The sequence below is a fragment of the Elephantulus edwardii genome, unplaced genomic scaffold (genome assembly GCF_000299155.1).
Source record: "Elephantulus edwardii isolate Elephantulus edwardi_28Jun2011 unplaced genomic scaffold, EleEdw1.0 scaffold00044, whole genome shotgun sequence".
In the NCBI taxonomy this organism is placed as follows: Eukaryota; Metazoa; Chordata; class Mammalia; order Macroscelidea; family Macroscelididae; genus Elephantulus; species Elephantulus edwardii.
This window is the reverse complement of record NW_006399794.1, coordinates 13,186,758-13,207,258: the sequence shown is the minus strand read 5'-3', so window position 1 is coordinate 13,207,258 and position 20,501 is coordinate 13,186,758. Positions and strand designations below refer to the sequence as shown.

At 46.9% G+C, this 20,501-nt stretch overlaps 2 protein-coding genes across 2 annotated transcripts; one reads left to right on the top strand and one right to left on the bottom strand.

Annotated features, from left to right (window-relative positions):
* The first annotated feature begins 5,040 nt into the window (after window positions 1–5,040).
* ART1 (ADP-ribosyltransferase 1) lies at window positions 5,041–9,370 on the top strand. Its single transcript, XM_006885541.1, has 4 exons — window positions 5,041–5,103; window positions 5,324–6,089; window positions 7,451–7,492; window positions 9,273–9,370. The coding sequence occupies exons 1-4, from the start codon at window positions 5,041–5,043 to the stop codon at window positions 9,368–9,370; spliced, it is 969 nt and encodes a 322-aa protein (XP_006885603.1).
* Window positions 9,371–11,009: 1,639 nt separating this feature from the next.
* Window positions 11,010–15,477, bottom strand: CHRNA10 (cholinergic receptor, nicotinic, alpha 10 (neuronal)). The gene is made up of 6 exons (XM_006885719.1): window positions 15,411–15,477; window positions 15,066–15,074; window positions 14,071–14,207; window positions 13,410–13,564; window positions 12,141–12,673; window positions 11,010–11,478 (listed from the first exon to the last, which is right to left on the bottom strand). Exons 1-6 carry the CDS (start codon window positions 15,475–15,477, stop codon window positions 11,021–11,023), a joined length of 1,359 nt encoding a protein of 452 aa, XP_006885781.1. The 3' UTR covers window positions 11,010–11,020.
* Window positions 15,478–20,501: the final 5,024 nt, after the last annotated feature.

The window sequence follows — 20,501 nt, the reverse complement described above, 5'->3', positions numbered from 1 at the left end:
CACTCAAAATCTTTCATGTGGAGCCAATAAGACAAGCTGTGTGTTCAAGCTTGGGGAAGGAAGGAGAAGGTAAGGAGAGTAACATCTCCCACAACAGAGTGCTTAGGAGGGAAACAGCTTCAAGACAATCTCTTTTGGCCCCTTCCAACAACAGTGGCCATCCCAAAGTCCTTCGAGATCAGGAACCCTTCTGCTGCCCACCAGTACTATGAAGAATAGCATCCTGTCTCCATGTCCAGCCTGCCTCTCTCAGTGGAGGGATGTGTTTGTAGTTGTTGATCCAGAAGACAGCCACTTGGTCCAAATCAACCACTTTATCCTTCTTTCCTCACCTGTTGACTTTGGGAATTATTTCTCTCATCCTGTAACCTGAAACCCAAAATAAGACTCCATGAATTATAGCAAAATCTGTTAATTGGACAGATGTCCAGGATGGTGCAGAAAGATCTCCATGGCCATGCAGCAAGTCATTGGAGGAAATAGGACCTAGTTACAAGCCTCCTTAATCCAGGAATTTCTCCTTGTACTAAGGTAAATCAATATTCACATGGAAGGAGCGTAATGTCAGGAAATGCTCTCTAAGACTTCCTCAGTCTCTTCTTGTCGGGTCAGAATACAGAACCACATTCAGTGGTGAAGCTGTGGGTGCAGCTCTCCATGCCTGGCTTCTTAGTGCTTCAGCCCATTTTCTTTTGGCCCCAGGACCTACTGGCTCTTTTCACGTGAGGAGTACTGGCCCAGAGCAAACTGGGTGGGAGCTGGTGTTCCTGAACCTTGAAGAGACATCCAGAAATAGATGGGGCGAGTGTCACATTTCTGAGCAGCTGTCTGGGGGCAGCAGTCAGGGGCTGACAATATAAAGGAGAAGCCTACCCTCCCCTGGTGGCCAGTGCAAGGGCCCAGCACCGGCCTCCCCTCCCTGGAGAAGGCCCAGGTAAGGGGCTTATCACCCTTTTCTGGAAGTCAGGCAGAGAAAGGACTTTTTTGAAAAAGGATTCTTTTTTGTGGGGGGAGACTTATGGTCTTTAGAGGACACAGAAATTTCAGGAGACCTTTGATTGAGATATTTGAGCTACTGGGGGGCGATTTAAGATCACTGTGGGAGCTTTCCCAGAAGAGAATGTTCAGCAAGTGCCTGGATGAGGGGATACTGACAAAAGTGCTGTCGGGAGGACAGGGGAAAAGACTGAAGGACATTTCATGGGCTATGAAAAGGGATTGACCCAGTGTCTTCACTTCTTGACTCATATGCCCTCCCCAAGCTATTAGCCTGTCCCACCCCACGTTTTTTCCACACTAGATACCAAGGTCAGCAGTCCGCCAAGCTAAACACTGCAAGCCTCTCAGATTCTCAGCAAACATACCCAGAGAACTGACCGAGGCCTGCCCTTAGCCTGAGCTCTGGGAACAAATGGATCCTATCTGGTGCTTGCCTTCAATGAGCTTGCACAAACTGGTAAAGAGATGATAGATGATAGATAGATAGATAGATCAGCACAGTGTAATTAGAGAGGTATCGGGGGAAATCCAGGTTGATGTGGGGGCCTCGAGGAGTCAGAAGACTTCCTGGAAGAGGTGATCCTGACCTGAGCGTAGAATGGGGATCCAGGAAAAGGGCATCCTGAGCAGAAGAGTGATGTGTATTGAGTCACAGTGAGGGGACAGTGGAGCCTCGCCTGGAACTTGGTTCCATTCTACAGAAGCCAAGCACAGGAGGTGGTTTTGGGAAGCTGAGATGTCATGGAGGACCCACCTGCCCAGATTAGGAGGTTGGACTGTCCTGAAGACTTGGGGAAATTTTGTTTTTATGGTTTTGCATTTTGCAAAAAAATGTATTCTCATTTCTCCCCTACTAATTTTTGGTCTGCTTTTTTACTTTGTGTTTTTAGGTATTTTTATAGTTTTAGCACAGAGGGCTTTTAAGCAGGTAAGTAACAGAGCTGTGTCTTAGAAGCGGGCTGTGGAGAATGGCTAGGCAGGGGGGTGACAACAGAGTCAGAGGGAACAGTGAGGAGGCAGGTGCAACCCTGAGCAGGGGAAGTGAGGGTGGAGAAAGGGACCACTCGGCATTGTTCTCGGTATTTGCTTATAACTACATGCATGTCTGACGAAAGACTGAAGGAACGCACAGCTGGATGACCAGCTTGTGTGACTGGGTGAAAAACGAAGATGGTATATTACATGAAACTCTTCCAATGTCTAGTTAACAGAAATCACCTTGAGTTAGCAAAAGCCTAAAGAGGGAAGTCTTACAAGGATACAAGGACATCTAAGGGGACCAAGGGCCAGGAGAGAAGAACCTCCATAACCCCAAAGAGAAATCTTGCTCACCCTTCAAGTAATTTTGGCTTCACCCTTCAAGCAACTTTTTCTCCTCTCAAACCTCCTTTCTTCTTCCCATGAGATCTCATCCCTTGCTTGATTTCCTGGACATCTGGCGCTGGGGAGTTCCCGTATTCCAAACTGAACTCATTGTTATTCTCCCTGCAAACCTGTATTCATTCACTGCACTTTTAATTGAGTACCTACTATGTGCTAAGTAACAAGCCATTGCTGGGATGACAAGAATGAGCAAGATGAGCATTTAAAGCTATATTGCTCCTCTGTGTTTGCAGCTTGGAGACAGGAGACCTGATGTCATCCTTGCTTTCCCCCTCTCTCTTATTCCCTACATCCTATCAGACACAGCAATCTAATAGATTCTACCTGGTAATTCTGGGGCCAGCCTCACTACATTCCTTAGGCAGGCCACATCATCACATGTCCTCATTTTTTTTTTTTTTTTTTTTATGTAGGACAATTTTATTTTATCCAAAGAAGAAAATATTGTTGTTGTTACATGTCCTCATTTTGATGTCACAGTTTTACCTCTACCTGAGGACATGGAGCTATCATTTTTACTGCTTTGTAAAGCAGGGCAGAAGTGCAGACAGAAATTGGACAGTGAAGAGGCAGGGAGAGAGCTGATTGGCTCTGTAAGCTTTCATTCATATGCCACAAAATCACAGGAGCATTTATCCTCATGAATCTTCAAGATGGTTGTGGACTAGTTAATCCTCAGGCTTCTGATTGCCTGTCTACTGAAGCAGCATTCCTCCTAGTTATGAGTGGGGTTCAAGTCTGCTCTTCTTGTGCTCTTTCTGGGGTCCAAGCAGAAGAGGCCTAGAGTGTGCCACATTCTTGTGGTTTGTGACCCCAAAAGAAGACCCCTTTCTCCTAGTTTGGGTTCCCCAAAAACAGACTCAGAGACAAGGAAGACCAAAGAGGACATTGGAGAGGTTGACAGGACACAGAGCTTGGGAAGCCATTCCCACAGGACTAGTGTGCTGAGCCCTCATGTAAAGCCTGTATGTGGATGGGTTTCTTTATGCTGATATAATTCATCTTAGCTATGTTCTGAGCAAATTGTTTCATGGCAGGATCTGTGTCGTGAGGGGTGTAACACTGAGAACCAGGAAGCAGAGACTACTCACTCCTTAAGACATTTCAAATGGCAGTTTCTACCTTTGTTCTTTAGCTTAGGAGAGCAACCTGGCATCTTAGACTGTCCAACTCACAGGAGCTCATGCTCCAAGGAGCCTGGAATTCAACCTCAAAACCAAGGACTCTTGGGGAAACTCTGGTGGCCTAGTGGTAAGGAACTGCATTGCAATCCCCAAAGCAGGGATTCCCAAAGTTTGGGATGCTAATCTTAATACATGTTTTAGCTAAACTGTAATTTCTGGATGCAACCAAAAAATTCTAATTACATCAGTGCAGTTCAAATCCACCAGATGCTCTGCTGGAGAAGGAGGGACGGACGCTGTCCTCCTCTACCAGTCAGATCTCATTTGACGGTACATACACTTAAAATAAATTTTTAGGTTTTTTTTTAAAAAAGAGAGTTTAACTTACAAATGCACTCATGTAGGAATCTAAGAAAAGCAGGGCAGTCAAGAACCAGGGAGATGAGAAACCATAGTGCAGATGAGGAGGGAGGCAAAAGGAAAGAGGACTTTGTATTTCATGCACTTTCAAAATTTTGTTTTACAAACAAGCAGACATTTGTAATAAGATAGAGAGGCGGGAGGGGAAAAAATGATTTAGAAACCATGCAAGTAGGTCAACAAAAAAGAGGAAGACTCTCAGCAAAACAGACTGAACAGTGGCTGCAGCAACAGACTCAAACATGGCCGGGATTGTGTGGATAGTGAAGGACCAGAGAGGCTTCTATGCACACAGGGCTGCTAGGATTCTAGGCCAACTTGACTACACTTAAGAGCAACAAGAAGAAATCTGTTTCAATCCTGACCCAAAGCTGGATACCCTCTTGTTGGGGCCCCTTCAGCGCCTCCACATGTCCACTCACAGGAGGCTTGTGCTTCCCTCACATTTCCCTTGGGGAAGCAAGAAGTCTTTGTATTCTACCTGAAAGCCTGTCCCTGCTGAAAGCCTGAGTCCACAGTCGGACTATAGGGAGAAGGGACGACCTCTGGATTCTAGGCCTGCCCCAAGCTCATCATTGGGGTCCTCTCATGAGCTAACATCCTAGGATCTGCCTTGTGACCCCCACAAAGAGAGGATCAGACTCCTCACTTGTTCCAACATTCCTACTGTTCCAACTCTGCCCCACTAGACGGCACCCCTTTACTTATAGAGGTCCTAGCAGTTCCTACCTTCAGTGCTTTTGCTCTTCCCATTCTTGATCCCCAAAACTCCTTTCCCATCCTATCTCCTAATTCCTTAGGTTGTGGAATTCTCCCACATCCACTGGCTAAAGTCTATTCATTCTAAAATACAAAACCAAACCAAACCCATCTATTCATTCTGCAAGACTTTGTTCACACATAACCTACCTCTTCCAGCGAGTCTCTTGTTCTTTTCAGCAAGAAAAGTCCTTTCTCGAGCTTCCATTTCTGTCTTTTGTCTATCACTAGGAAGACATAGATTGGGTGTTGTGGATGAATGCTTATTAAACCGTACAGATTAACTTCCTCATTTTCTAGATGAAGACACTGAGACCCCAAGAGAGGCAGTCATTGTCTCAGGGTCACCTCCACCATGCAGACACCTGCTTTGCTGGCTCTACTGCTCCTGTCCCTTGGCCTCGTGGAAGCCCTTCAGGTATGGTTCCCCTCTGTCCCACCCCAGCAGGGTCCTGGATTGTTGGATTTTTCCAAACTTATGAAAGAAATAAAGGAAAGAGAAAGTGACAGATTCCCTTGGTCTTAGCAAATTTGCAGCCTATGGTTCCTAGTTTCCCTCCTCTTCGAGTTTTTGGGGCCCTAGGACCTGTCTTAGTGGCGAGTCCCATTCTCTGGCATTGAAGCTCCCTTCCCTGCAGGCCCAGAAGCACCCCATCACACGACGACATCTGTTCTCTCAAGAAATGCCCCTGGACATGGCCTTGGCCTCCTTCGATGACCAGTATGCTGGCTGTGCAGTGGCCATGACAGCAGCTCTCCCGGATCTCAACCGCACGGAGTTTCAGGCCAACAAAGTGTATGCTGACGGGTGGGTGCTGGCCAGCAGCCAGTGGCAGGAGCGCCAGGCCTGGGGGCCGGAGTGGAGCCTCAGCGCTACTCGCGCACCTGTGCCCCCGGGGTTCCGAGACCAGCACGGGGTGGCTCTCCTGGCCTACACAGCCAACAGCCCCCTGCACAAGGAATTCAATGCCGCGGTGCGCGAGGCCGGCCGCTCCCGGAACCACTACCTCCACCACTTCTCCTTCAAGACACTCCATTTCCTGCTCACCGAGGCCCTGCAGCTGCTGGGCAGGGGCCAGTGCCGCCAGGTGTTCAGAGGGGTGACTGGACTGCGCTTCCGGCCCTCGGGGCCTGGGGCCACCGTGAGGCTCGGGGGCTTCGCCTCTGCATCCCTGCAGAATGCTGCGGCCCAGAATTTTGGTCAGGACACTTTCTTTGGAATCTGGACCTGTCTTGGGGCGCCTATCAAGGGCTACTCTTTCTTCCCTGGGGAGGAGGAGGTTCTGATACCGCCCTTTGAGACCTTCCAGGTTATCAATGCCAGCCGACCCGCCCAGGGCCCTGCCCGGATCTACCTGCGGGCTTTGGGCAAACGCAGTACATACAACTGCGAGTACATTAAAGGTGAGGCTGGACACTTGGTTTGGTGGAAGGTGGGCTTTCCAGGTCTTCAAACCCAAGCCTTTAACCCCAGAGTTCTCAGGGATACAAGCATAAATATTAAAATAGTGAGGCAGACCCAGTCATGTCCACAGACCCTACAACTCCTTCTACCTTGACATTCCCAGGTAGTTTGCTGTTTTCAGGGCTTCAAACCAACTCATTCCAGTTCATATCCTACTTAGAATTTGCCTTTCCACTCTAGAGACCATGACTAAATAATAAATAATTATTTATTAAATAATTAATGATTAAATAATAATTTAATATGAATACTTAAGAATCATTAAAATATGGATTCTGATTTAGGATACAGGTGTGAAAAGGCAAATTTTCAGCACAGGGTTGTACTGGATGGACTGAATTGGTCAGTCAGAAGTCCTGGCTTCTTGTCCTTGGAGGCATCTCACCTAACATTCCCACACTCCAAGCTCTGCCACAGTGGATACATACCTCTTTTTATTTATTATTATTATTTTTTAATTGCTATCACCAATACCTTTGCTTCTTGAGAAAATGAAAAATGTTCTTGACCACGGCTGGGGTCTAGGGCCACTCAACATGACTAGTAGACCTGGTAAAGATTTTTGTCATATGGAAGCTAAAAGGAGATGAAATTCCAGCCTCATCCTGATACCCAGATTTCTGGTGCCAGAACAAATGAGAGCTCTTCAGTTTCTGAAAACTCATTTTTTAGCTTGACTAGAATTGTCAGGTATAGTGTGTGTCTAGAGGTGGGGAAACAGAGCATTTGGGTGCTTTGGCCTTAAGCGCTGTCCAGGCTATGGCAGACCTCAGAAACTCCAGTCAGAAGCAACCATCAGGATTGGCTCAGGTTCTTATTCTCTGAATGGGAACTGCTGTCCTCTGCTGAGCAGTCTCCAGGAGCCAGTGATATTTAAGTTTCATAGTTAGCGGCAGGTTGTTGGCCAGAACTTTGGGCGACATCTAAAGCAGGAGGAGGTCCAGGATGGCTTCATTTCTCACTTTGCATAGCAAAGGATGGGATAATGGAGGAAGACGTGCAAAAATAACAAACTAGGCCCTCCTTGGCCAGAAGAGGGCAGGAAAAGGAAAGACTGGTGTGGTGGGGGAGCAGAGTAGCAGGCCCTGTGAACAGGAGTGCCCAGGGTGAACCTTGACATTGACAGCCAAGGCCAAGCCCAAGCCCAACTTAGTCAAGTGAAGACCCATTGGAAAGGAGTAGTTAAGGAAAACTCACCATCTTTTCCTTGGCTGAGTCAGGCTCTGATGGTCAGGCCTCTGAGGACCCTTTTGCCCTGACTGCTCTTGAATATTTGATTCTTGTTATTTCTTTCCTCTAGATAAGCAGTGCAAGGCTGGGCCCTGCCGTCCATATAATTCAGGTAAGGATTACAAGTGTCTGGGGGCTCCGTGTGGGGATAGTGTGGGGTTGGGCCAGTTCCTCACTCAGATATACATATGTACAGAACCTGGTGTCAGAAGGGAGCCAATACACATGTTGTTCATTCTGGATCTTCCCCTTCCCTCAGAGAAAGCCACACAGAGCTCACTGTGCCTGTTTTTGGATTCTGGTCTCTTCTCTGACCCTCTTTCCAAAGTCCAGTCCAGGCCTTGGGTGCTAGAAATTCTGCCCTCTTCTCTCTCTGAACACTCCTGCTTTCTCTGGGCTTCATCTCTCTCTTGCCCTATCTATATAATAGGCAAATTGGACTAGATGATGCCCAGGTCCCTTTCAGCTGTGACTTTTACCTTTCTTTTATTACTATTATTAATTTTAATGAAAGTTTATCTTATCTTCCCTTGAATACATACTGTGTCAGGGCTCACCTAAGTCAACTCTATTTCAGCTCTGTCCATTTCTCCAGGTGGGAATAGGTTTCCCCAGAGGATTGTGCTGGAACAGGTTATTACCAGGAAGAAATCAAAGCCCCGAGCAGTTTTTTCTCTTTGAATCTCTTCTTTGCTCAGTTTCTGTGAACAGCATAGGAACTTTGTTCCTACCATTCTCCATGACATGTGACCTGAGAACCAGGGACATCATGTCAGCAATCTGCCTCGGCACAACCCGGACGGTGCTACCATTACTAACTATCCTTGTTCTACACAAATAAATCGTGTAACTATCCCTAAGTTGCACAACTAGAAAGGGATAAAATCTAGAGTCTGGCTTTAGAATGAACTCTGAACCATACCCCACAGGCTGACTCCCCTACTTCCCCCCAAAAATCTCATTTTATCACACAAGAATCTGATCTGAAAAACAATGGATTCAAATTTTGTAAATAAACTAGTATAATTTTTTAAAAGTTTATAAAAAATAATAAGATAGAGGGAGCTCTGGCATTGTAGTCTGAAGGGCTGCACTGCTAGCCCAAAGGCAGCGCCCTCGGCCATTTTAATCTACCAGCATCTCCCTGGATGAAAGGTGGGCATTCTCCTCCCATGTAATTTAACACTTCTGAAAACCCACTTGAGGATCAGCTATGCATCAGATCCAACTCGATGGCAATGAGTTGAGTTGCTGTTATAGTAAAATGAGCCCCAGAGATGGAAGTGACTTGTGTGAAGTGACAGAGTAAGTTACTGGCACAGTCAGATCTTCACCCTCGGTCCCAGTCCTCCTCTTTAAGTTCTGATGGCATCATTTCAGGCATGAAAAAAGTTTAGGATTTTTGCCCCGTGTTTCCTCAGCACCTCTCATACCAAGGCTTGGGTTGACGAGCAAATCTGAGCATCACTCGTTCACACTCAGATCTCTACTCCATATTCTGTCCTTCCCTGCAATGTTTCCCTCGTGTGAATAAAAAGTAGCTTGGTTGGATTTAATGGCCTCTGGAAAGGGAACTGTGGCTTGTGAAGCCGAAGGTGCTGATCTGTAAACTAGGATGTCCCAGGCTCTTAGGGCCAGTGCAGAGAGACTTGTTAGGAGATCTGAGGGCAACAACTACCAAGGTCCTTGCCATTCCTGTCTGGAGGTGCTGTGGATGCATTTCCCTAGTTTCTTCATCCTTGTCCACTTTCCTCCCTGAATTCTTGTACTGCATTCCCACCTCCCATGTACTTTGTGAATTAACCATTCTAGTTCACTCTGTCTCCCTTCACCGTGTTTTTTTATATAACTCTTTTCATCTCTCACCTTGTGCTGTCTTCTTTTCCCTGCAGCCATGGGTCCAGGTTCCCTCTCTGGAGTCTGGTCCTTCCTGCTGCTGCTCTGGTTCCTTGTGGTGGAGGCCTTTCCAGAGGGCCCAGGACTCCTCTGATCTAGCAGACACTCAGCAGCCCTGCCCACCACGTCTGCCCAGAATGAAGATGCTGACCATGTGTGTGTGTTAAGTGTAGCCAAGATCTCCAGTAATTCTATATACTGAGAGCTCTGAGACCATCTGTGGAAACTTGCCTGCTGGTGGAGAAACAGAGAGAATGTTGGCATTGAGCCTTACCCAGGGCTGTAGGAGTAAGGCTCCCAGAGGCTTTGTGTAGTGGTGGGGACACAGGGATGGACAGCAGGTTACTCGGAGACAGAAGTGACTTCAATTAGTTTAGGGGATGACTGAAAGAAAGCACTTACTGGTATTTGCTGATGTTATTTCCAATGCCTCGTGTGCCCACCTGGCAAATTCCTAATTGCTCCTCCGGGAGTTAGCAGTTAGGAGTCCTACCTCCGTAAGCCCAGAGGCCCTTGGAACTTGCTATACTATGTGTCTTTGTCTGTCTCCCATGTCTGTCTGTGAACTTTCTGAAGGCAGAGCTTGGACATTATCCATCAGAGTCCCAAGGCCCTACAGAGGAAATGCCAAGAAATGAATGACAATTAGAAAGGAACAAATATACCCACTCCTCGCTTATCAACTATCTCATTATTCAGCATATCACATTTATAACAATACTGAAAATCTACTCTAAGATTTTGCACAATGTACCTCTGGCAATAACGAATCCCAAGGTAATGCTGAGGAAAACTGAGACTAGCATGAGCTGTGATAGTTAAGGTTTCATGGCTCTTGGTTGGGCCATAATTCTTGGTGCTGTGGCAGCTATGTGGCGATGTCATGTGGCAGGTATACAGTGCTCTGGTCACCCTCCATCTTCACATAACTACATGGTCTTTGGAAGTTTACCATGTTGTTAAAGTGAGGAGTGGGTGCACTTTGTAAATGGTGGCCTTTATCTTAGACATTTTTGAGCTTTTAGAAGGTCAATGTGTGTGAATAGAATGGCGCACAGGAGAGATGGCTGAGAGCTTCGATGCTGGCACAGTCTCAATAAATTCCCAGTGGACTTTCTTGTCAGTATGCATGAAACTTCTGCTCTGTTCCATGAATCCCAAGGCTCTTGTCTGTACAAAGCCAAACCAAGATCCCCAACTTCCCCCACCAGGGGTCCCAAGGACAAGATAGGACATTGAGGAGGTGCTAGGCACACATTTTCTTTATTATGAGTTGAAGATTTGGTACCAAATTTCTGAATGGTCTCTTGGTCTAGAAACTAGCTCAAGAGTCCCCAGCCTGCCTTCCCTCAATTCCAAAGGCAAAGACAGGCAAGTTCCTGCACCAGCAGTGGTTAAGTAGAGAAGGGAACAAATGTGGCAGCTGTTTCTGATCTAATAACTGTATGGAAGTTTAATTCTGTATCTCCAAGAGTATGCTTTGATTTTATTTGTGTTTCTTGAGGAATTAAGTCAATAGAAGAGCTATGTACCTCCCTTGGAGTTTACGGTGTGTAACCGACAAGTGCCCTCTTGTGATTTAGGAGGCTGGTGGTGCTGATTTTGAAGAGAGTGTTTCAGGCTTGTAGGGACAGTGGTGAGAGACTAGTTGGAAGTTCTGAAGGCCCGCAACCATCAGAACCTTTGTCTCCTCTGTAGTGAGTTGTTGTGGCTGCAGCAGACCTTCAGGTCACAGTCCCGGCTCTCACAGGGCCTGCACCAACACCAGGAGGCTCATGACCAGGGCCATGGAGAAGAAGATGCCCAAGAAAAAGCGGTCCATCACACGGGCCAGGCGTTTCCAGTCTTCATGGCGGCGCTGGGCTGCCCAGTGGCTGCGGAAGGTGCTGGCAATGGTGGCTACATGGTGAAGCAGGGCTTCCTGGTGACACAGACACCGGGGCTCGTGACAAGGGCCTGCTAAGGGGTCAGCCCTTCTATCAGGAGGCTGGGGACTCGGAGGCGATTCAGGTGACCTGAATCGTCCACAGGGCTCCCCTCGTTCCCGCACGCATAGGCCCCGTGCCAAGTGTCCCAGCAGGAGGGTTCGAGCCCAGGCTGGCACTGGGCGGGCACGGGGGCCACAGTAATGCAGGTTCATGATGAGGATCGTGAGTGCCGTGGAGAAGGTGACCATGGTCATAGTGGCCATGTAGTACTTCCCTGCAGTCAGTGAAAGAGCACAACAGAAACTCAGAAGGCCTGAGCTTCCCAGCCACCAGGGCACAAAGGGGAGGAAGCCTAGCCAGATCCTCAACATCCTGTGATGGAAGCAGGAAGAGGGAAGGGTCTTCCCATCCATCATTCCCACAAGCCCGTTCTCAGAAGCTCCCTGCTCCTCAACTGTCCCCATGTTGCCGGAGGCTGCACTCGCTCTTAGCCCATGAGAGTCCTGTTCTTCAATGGTGTGAGGCATGACCTTGCAGAAGTTACTAGTCCTTTCTATACAACAGAGATAACGTAGAATCTACCTCCTAGGTTATGGTGATGCTTAACCTCAATAAATATCCAGTGATTAGGAGTGTTGTGCAATACATCTTATCTATTATTATGATAGTTCCTCCCTCCCCATCAAGTCCCTGGAGGAAGAACCACTTACCCCTGCAGGTAAGGACTGTTTTTCCTAGTAGGGGCTTACTCCTTCCTCCTCATTCTCCAAATGGGAGCACCTCCTCTCACACCTCTCACACCCCCACGGCGGGGGCCACTCTAGGATGAAGGACATCACTCTCCCCGGGCTCTGCTTAGGCTGGAGGACCCCGCACTTGTGGAGGAGCCACATGCACATGAGCTAGGGCTGGGTGGGGATGCGCCCACATGCTCACCAATCAGTGGGACGCTCTCTGCCGGTGGCATGCTCTCGGCCAGCAACAGCTGGAAGACGGTGAGCGCCAGCAGGACGGTGACGCCGAGCGACACCTTCTCACCCGAGTCAGCTGGCAGGTGGAAGGCAAGAGGAGCGAGCAGCGAGATGAGCACGCAGGGCAGCAGCAGGTTGCACACGTAGGCGGCGGCGCGGCGGCGCAGCAGCAGCGTGAAGGTCACGTCCGGGTAGGGCTCGGAGCAGCATCCGTAGGTGAGCACGCGCCGCCGCGCCGGCATGCCCAGTACGCGCCACTCCACGTTGTCCACGAAGTCCGCCAGGCTAGCGGCGCTGCCCCGTGGCCGCACATCCAGCTGGTGGCCGCCGTGCGTCCAGGAGCCAAAGGTCAGGCCGCAGCGCTGAGCATCGAACGGGAAGGCGGACACGTCCACGCGGCAGGAGCTGCGCGTAATGGCAGGTGCGTCCCAGCGCACGGCCCCATCGTGCCTCAGAACCACGTTGGTGCTGGCCGAGGCCGGAGGTTGTGCGTCTGCCCTGTGAACAAATGAAACCAAGGATCCAGAAAAGACTTAGGTCTGGGCCAATGTGTGTGTAAAAAGGCTTCTACACAATCCAGAGGTGGCACACATGGGGTAAGTTTAAGAGTTATCTGGAGTGAGCTTTGGTGGCCTAGTGGCAAGGCACTGCACTGAAATCCCAGAGGTGCACTATTCAAATCCCCCAGATGCTCTGCTGGAGAAGGAGGGACAATCTCCTCCTGTACCAATTAGATCTGATTTGATGGTATACACACAAAAAAATAATAAAATAATTAAAAAAATATTTATCTGGAAAGCTCTTTGACGGGACCTTAGAGAAAAGAAACAGAGCCCAGTGTAGTCCTGGATACACAGAGCCCTCTTAGGCTAGGGATCACTGAGGAAAACTCTAGAAGGTTTAAGCATGGGAAGACATAGATTTCTAGGTTGACCCCTAAAGGAGCTCAAAGGGACTTAGAGTTGTCCTGGAAAAGTACAGTGTGCCATAATGGGGCCCTTGTGAACCAGGCCTCTTTCTGTAAAACACAGCACTGGGCGTAGGTTGACCTGGGACAGGCCAAAGTGGAGGTGTCGTGAGCTCCTGAAAGCTAAGAAGGGTCCTGAGGGACATGAACAGCTTCCAGGACAGCACAGAAACTAGACTGGGTATTAGTGGGACTGGTCACATTGCCTAGAGCCAAATACAACTGTAGGGAGAGGCAGGAGAGGGTAGGGGCCCAGGTGAGCAGTACTTGTTATAGAGCACGATGTCTGGCCGCCACACAAGGCTGCTGGGGATGCGGATGGCATCCAGGCCACCGTAGGCATCTGGGTTCCATTGCAGGTAGGCATCTGTCCACTCCTGTCGGATCCACAGGTACAGGGTCAGCACCTGGTTCCGCTCATCCTAGAGGGAAACAGGCAGAGGGTAGCAGTATGGACACATGTATACACCTCCAGAGCTCTGGTTAGTCCCCACAAGCCTGACCTGCCCATATACCAGTTCCTACCGAGACCTGACCCTGCTGTGTCTTCTCCAGGCTTCAGTTTTCTGAGCAGTAACATGGGGTGATAATCCCTGCTTAGCAGGAACTCAGTGCAATCAAGTGTGCGGGGTGTTGGATGCATTGCAAGCACACAACAATTGGCAGCTGGAGTGGCATCCACTTCCTAAACAACATGCCTTTGGAAACTCTATGAACTTTAATAAATGTCAATAGTTGTAGAGAGGCTTCAGGCCTTTTGTTCATAGGGTTGCTATGAGTTGTGTTTGACTCAAAGGCAATCAACAACAACATTGTTAATATTAAAGTTCACAGAATTGTTTGGAAAACAATCCCAGTCTCTTATAATCCTCATTCCTTGGCACTGTTAAAAGGCACACTCCACAGATGAATCATCACCACAACGTACCATGTCAATGATCTGAGACAGTGTCACCTCCAGGGTCACATTCAGTGTCTGGTCCGTGTCTGCCACAGGTCGCAGGGCGCTTGTGTAGTTGGCAAAGAGGTCGCGAAACAGCTTGTGAGCCAGCTTGCCCTCAGCTCCTAAGCACCCTAGGAGACCAGCAAGAAGACCCAGCCATAGCTTGGGTCCAGGAACCTCTCTTCCCTTATCTCCTCGATGTTGAGTTCCTGTCTCCTGCACCATTATCCTCTGATGTCTAACCCGTCCCTCTAGTTACATCTCACTTCCTTATTTGAACTGCTTCTAGGCATGAATGGAATAAATACCAAAAGGCTGGCTGGTTCCGTCTCCCATCTCATCTAAAAGTTTCTTGCATCTTAGCTGACTAGAGGCTTCTGCTCCACTCTACCCTTTCCAAGGATCTGAATTCTTCTGTCTGCCTTGCCCCATTGGGTCCAACTGACTCCTGGGACTCAGAGTGCGTGTCAGAGTAAAACCATGCTCCATAGTTAACAATAGCTGCTTTTCTCAGAAGATCACCAAGCCTTTCTTTTGTGGTGCATTTGGATTGACTCAAACCTCTGACTTTCTGGTTTGCAGCCATACATGTAAACTGTTTGCACGGGCTAGGGACCACCACTGAGGGACCCAAAAATACCATGGGAGCCCAAACTTTGACCAAGGCATTCTGAACTCTCGTACCATACCCAGTTAGTTTCTCCACAATATTTCCATTTCACTGCCACAGTTCAGTTGGTTTCTGTACTTAATTTGTATCTTCAAAGCTTAATATTTATGGGCTACTCCCCCTAAGAACACCCTCTTTCCAAGTTTTCATGCCACACACACAGTGTGTATGAGAGTGGAACAGTGCTCTCAGGGTTTTCAATGACTGGTTCTTAGAAATACATTGCCAGGTATTTCTTCTGAAAAGCCTCTGGGTAGATTTGGACCCCAGTCTTTGGGTTAGCAGCCAAATCTATTAATGTTTTTCCTACCCAGGAACTCTGATAGATCAGGCTTTGAATGTGTCAGTCTGATCAGGCTGGTAAGCTACTTGACACCTCTAAAATAAAGCCCAAAGGCCTGACATTCAAGGCCTTTCATGATCTGACCTCACAGCCTTCCCTAGTCCTGTCCCTGGAATCGCCCCCTCACTGCTCTCACTCAAACCAGGCAACTGTTCTCTTATCCTCTTCACTTCTCCCCCCTTCTTCCCAAATAGAGTTTGTTCATAGGGCAGGTACAGAAGAGAAAGGTAAGGACTATATGGGGAGAAAATTAGGAAGGGCAGGCGGATGGGAGAGATTAAGGATGGTGGGTAGACTGAGCTAGCTTCATACCTGGCAGGAGCAGGAGCAGAAAGCTCGGGTTGGAGCCCAGGAAGTGGTGATGATTCCCGTGTCCCATGGTCACAGCTGCAATGAGAGGTGGGCAGGTCTCTGTATGTGAAGTCTCTTGGCCTCTATTAGTTCCTCTGGAAAGCAGAAGACTGCAGTCACTGCTGGGTCCTGCTATTCCGAGGGAAATGTCCTGACATCTGGCCCTGCATTTGTGCCTGCCCTTGCTTCTCAGGTCTGCTCCTCCTTCGAGACTTCTCCTTCTCTACCTTCTGCACCCTTCTCACCCTCTTTCTTTGATGATTTCCTTTTGTATTTTCCTGTTAACTCTGTCTTGGTCTCTTTTCCTGCTTCCAACTTGATCTTCCTCTCTCGTTTCCATTCACTTTCTCCTATACTGTTTAAGCCTCCTTTGATCCCCCCACCCTCCCATTCTCCACACCTGCACACTTGGGTAACCTGGTGCGGTCTCAGCAGGTGTGTCTATCTTATCACCCCTGAAGGGTCCAAGGCATAGACTTTTATTAGCTTAATTACAGGATTAGGGACACTCATGGGAACAGAGCAACTGAAACCTACACCTCAGGCTACCAGGATGTAAATTATTCAGCATGTGTAAGACAGCACTCAGGCTCAGCTCAGGCCCATCAGAGGAGGTCCATGGACACAGAGGTCAGTGTCTGTGGGAGATTGAGGCCAAAAGGTATGAGAGGCCAGGACATGTGGGCAGAGACGTGCCCTACCTCCCAGCTGTGCCACTGTCGCCTGCTTTCTGGAGGCTTCCTTTAGACCTGCAGCTCCCTCCCAGTGTGGAATAGAACCCATAGATCCAGATCATAAGCTGCAGGTCAAACAAGCTGAACTTCAGGGTGTTCAGGTGACCCCATGGACCAGAAGACAAATCCACATTCTTTCTTCAAATTCTTCCAATCAGAACCTCAATCTTTTTTTCTCCATGCTCAAACACTGCTGGTAATATGGGAGAGTAGCCATTGTGCAAAAAGCAAGTGGACACTATATGGTTTAAAATTAAGAAAGGCATGGGGCGGGGTTGTCTCTTTTCTCCATGCCTATTCAGTCTGTATGCTGAGCAAATTATTCTGGAGGCTGGACTCTATGAAGAAGAATGTGGCATCAGGATTGGAGAAGGATTCATCAGTAACCTTTGTTATACAGATGACACAACTTTGCCGTGAGGAGGACTTGAAGTACTAGCTGTAGACGATTAAACACTGAACCCTTCAATATGGATTGCATTTCAACATCAAGAAACCAAAAATTCTCACCATTGGACCATTAGGCAACATCATGATAGATTGAGAAAGGATTGAAACTATCAATGATTTCATCTTACTTGGATCCACATGCAATACACTTGGTACCAACAGTTGGGAGATCAGGAGAAATATTGCACTGGGCAAGTCTGAACTCAGGGATCTCTCCAAATTACCAAGGAGAAGTGCATCTTGCTATGTGTCTTAGAGCTGGACAATGAATAAGGATGACAGAATAATAATTGATGCCTTGGAATTCGGGTGTTGGACTAGAGTACTGAAAGTCCCATGGACTGCCAAAAGAACAAACATATTTTGGAGGCGAAGCCAAAGTGCCCTCTGGAGCAAGGATGGCAAAGATAGGGTTCAGATCTACTGTTCATGGGGTCACTATGAGTCATACTTGATTTGTTGGCACCTAACAACAATATGCATTAACAAAATGAATTTATATTGGCCACTTTGAGTCCGACAGTATTAACTATGCCAAAAATGTTGAGCTCTCGTGGCCTAGTAGTAAGAAGCTACCCTGCCAACCCAACAGAAGGAGGTTTGAATCCATCAGCTTTTCCGTGGGAGAATATAGGCAATATCCTGTGTGTTTTAAAGACTCTAAAACCTGCTAGAAGGTCAGCTGTGAGTCAGTCCCAACTGGACATTTTTTTAAAAAAATAATTTTTATTTATTTATTTATTTTATGTGTGTACTGTCAAATTGGATCTGACTGGTACAAGAGGCGATTGTTCCTCCTTCTTCAGCAGAGCATCTGGTGGATCTGAACCACGCACCTCTGGGATTGCAGTGTGGTTTCCTGCCACTAGGCCACCAGAGCTCACCGTGGACATTTAACAATAACAACATGCCAAGAGTGACAAATTGGGTGGCCTAGTGGCAAGAAGCTGCACTGCAATCCCAGAGGTACAAGATCCGAATCCACCAGATGCTCTACTGGAGAAGGAGGTACAATCTCCTCCTGTACCAGTCAGATTGGATTTGACGGTACATACACACAAAATAATATTTTTTTTAAAAAAAAAGAGTGACAAATTGAAGAGAACATCACATTAATTGTCAGACTATGTCAAGATATACCCTGTATTATGCTACTAGGGATGGAATTAATATCCATATGCTGGTCTTCTGTTTGCTGTGCATCTGAGAGCTAGATGGTAACTAAGGATGACTCGCTGGAGAAGAACTTGTACACACTGTGGACTGCCAAGAGAACAGATAGGTCTGTCCTAGAGAGGGTGAAACCAGGCTGCTCCTTAGAGGCAAGGAGTTTTTTGTACCATCACATCAGATCTGACATAGGAGATTGCCTCTCCTTCTCCAGCAGATCATCTGTTGGATTCGAACCACCCACCTTCAGGATTACAGTGCAGCTTCGTGCCACTGGGCAACCAGAGCTCCCTTGAGGCAAGGGTTTTGAAAATCCATTTCACGTACTTTGGGCATGTTGCCAAGAGAAGGGCATCATGCTTGGAAGGGTGGAGGTTCAGAGGAGAGGAAGACCTTGGATGAGATGAACTAAACTGACATGGTAATGGGAGCAGATGTCAGAAAGTGACTGGCCCAGGATAGCGCAAGGTTCAGATCTAAGCCCTGCCCAATACTGTGACATCATAATTTTTTTAAAAAGAGGGAGATCCTCAAGATGGGTGGACACAGTGGGTGCAACAATGTACTCAAAGACAGGAATAAGATTCACTAGAGTTTCATTCAGTTGTGGGGCAATGTTGAGTTGGAATCGACTTGATTACACCGAATAGAAACAGGCATAGTAAAGCTGTAGAGTCACTTTCTGCTCTTGCTGTGTAGGACCTGTTTGACCTAGTCAAGTTACTGAAATTTGCCACACCCCTAATCTCTCAAACCTGTTCTTGATGCTCTGTTGGGCATAGCTTTCTCAATTTGGATAATGGCCCTTGAAAGTTCTTATATAAGGTTTTCTAGTGTAGCATCTATGCTGATGCAATGTAGATGATCGGCCCCAGTGGGTTATTCAGGATCTCTTTAGCAGCACACACTTAGATTCACAAATGGTCACCTAGTACAGAATTTATGACTTTTGTCCAAAATAGTTGCTTGAACAATAGCAACATTAGCATCCATATGACTTCAGGAATTATGGATACACCAATGATCCTCAGCTTTCTCCAGTTACAGCTCCCTCCCATAGGTATCTAATACTTATTTTTTTATTTAATACTATCTTTCCCTGTACTTCCCTCTGGAGGTTGCACAGGCATTCCACATTATTTTTAAAATAGGACTTTCCCCTCTTCTTCCCCAATGATCTCTTGTATTTCAGTATCACCTCATCCACTCATTCAAATTGAGAGGAACCCTTCACATTCAGTCCAGAAGGTGATTCAGTTCTACGTACTAGGAGGTGTCTAATTGCCAGGCTTGAGAGCTTCTACCATCTCTGACCAGTGGCAATTTTTTTCCCTAATGTTTTGCATGCAGATTACAATTAAAAATGTTTGGGATCTAGGGGTTAGTTGCAAAAATGCATCAAAATAGGCAGAAATACGACTAAAGTTGAAAATCCTGTTTCTTCATCTTATTTAACCTATCTTTGTAAAGCTGAACATTTTGGGGTTCATCTAAACATCAGACATAATCAGAACTTTTTTCCTGTACTTTCCTCTTTGACTAAATACTCTGTTGGGTAAACTTGCTTTTTTGTGGGGAAAAAAATCCTGCAAGTATAGCTAGTGTTGAAGTATAGTCTAGGGTAAAAAAAACCCTAGTAATAAATTGACTTTCTGTCCTCAATGAAAGGGTACACTCACTCCTTTTTATTCTAAATTCTTTTGTTTCAGAAGCCTTTGGCCTAACCCAAACTGCAGTTTTCTCACATCTTCAGTTTAACAGATCAAAATTAAATAATACTCAATTAGAGCCTTCTCAGGGAGCTCTGGTGGCCTAAACAGCTGAGCTGCCAAAGCAAAGGCAGGTGATTTGAATCTACTAGTGGCTCCTTGGAAGAAAGTTGAGCAGCCTCTTCCTGTGTGTGATTTACAGCCTCTGAAAACTGGAGCGTTTGGGGAGCTCTGGTGGCCTAGTGGCAAGGAACTACAACTACAATCCCAGAGGCGCATGGTTAGAACCCACCAAATGCTCTGCCGGGGAAGGAGGGACAATCTCCTCCTGTACCAGTCAGATCTGATTTGACGGTACACACACACACACACACAAAATAATAATTAAAAAAAATTAAAAAGAAAAAAAGAAAACTGGAGCGTGAATTATGAGTAAGTTATGATTTGATGACAGTGAGTTGCAATTCCTCTCTATAACATCCCTGTGAAGCAGCAACACCAGTGACTGTTCTCTCCCCCCTTATACAAAGGAGGACTCTGAGAAAGAAGTGAGGCATGACTCAAGCTTTAAAACAACATTAAGAGTGAAGAGAAAGGAGACTTTGAACGCAACGTATATTTCATTGTGCAATTTCAGACCCCTACTCTATTTTCTGACTGGGAATCTATCCATAAAATATGTACATCATTCAGGATTAATCAGTAATTGCAGCCCCCTCACCCATAACTTTACATTTATAAAATACAGTCCTTGTATGTATGCTCTGTATCTCAGTTTAGCATCAAATTGTTCTTTCTTCAACTCATGACCCAACACCATTTTAGACTACACTAAACAGAAGGGCTAAGACAAGGCCACCATTAAGATCCTCAGGAGAGGTAAGCTCAAAAATACAAAGGGAAAGCCAATTCCAAGAATGCTATAAACATCTCATTTTATTTATTTTTTTAAGAAAGTAGAATCAGAAAAAGAAGAAAATAATCTAGAT

Excerpts from the sequence above, each read along its gene's own strand:
- ART1 (XM_006885541.1), top strand. The coding sequence starts at position 5,041 with ATGCAGACACCTGCTTTGCTGGCTCTACTGCTCCTGTCCCTTGGCCTC. Across the intron at positions 5,104-5,323 it reads GCCTCGTGGAAGCCCTTCAG|GCCCAGAAGCACCCCATCAC; the intron begins GTATGGTTCCCC and ends CCTTCCCTGCAG. Across the intron at positions 6,090-7,450 it reads CAACTGCGAGTACATTAAAG|ATAAGCAGTGCAAGGCTGGG; the intron begins GTGAGGCTGGAC and ends TCTTTCCTCTAG.
- CHRNA10 (XM_006885719.1), bottom strand. The coding sequence starts at position 15,477 with ATGGGACACGGGAATCATCACCACTTCCTGGGCTCCAACCCGAGCTTT. Across the intron at positions 12,674-13,409 it reads GACATCGTGCTCTATAACAA|GGCAGACGCACAACCTCCGG; the intron begins GTACTGCTCACC and ends ATTTGTTCACAG. Across the intron at positions 11,479-12,140 it reads AGAGAGCGTCCCACTGATTG|GGAAGTACTACATGGCCACT; the intron begins GTGAGCATGTGG and ends CACTGACTGCAG.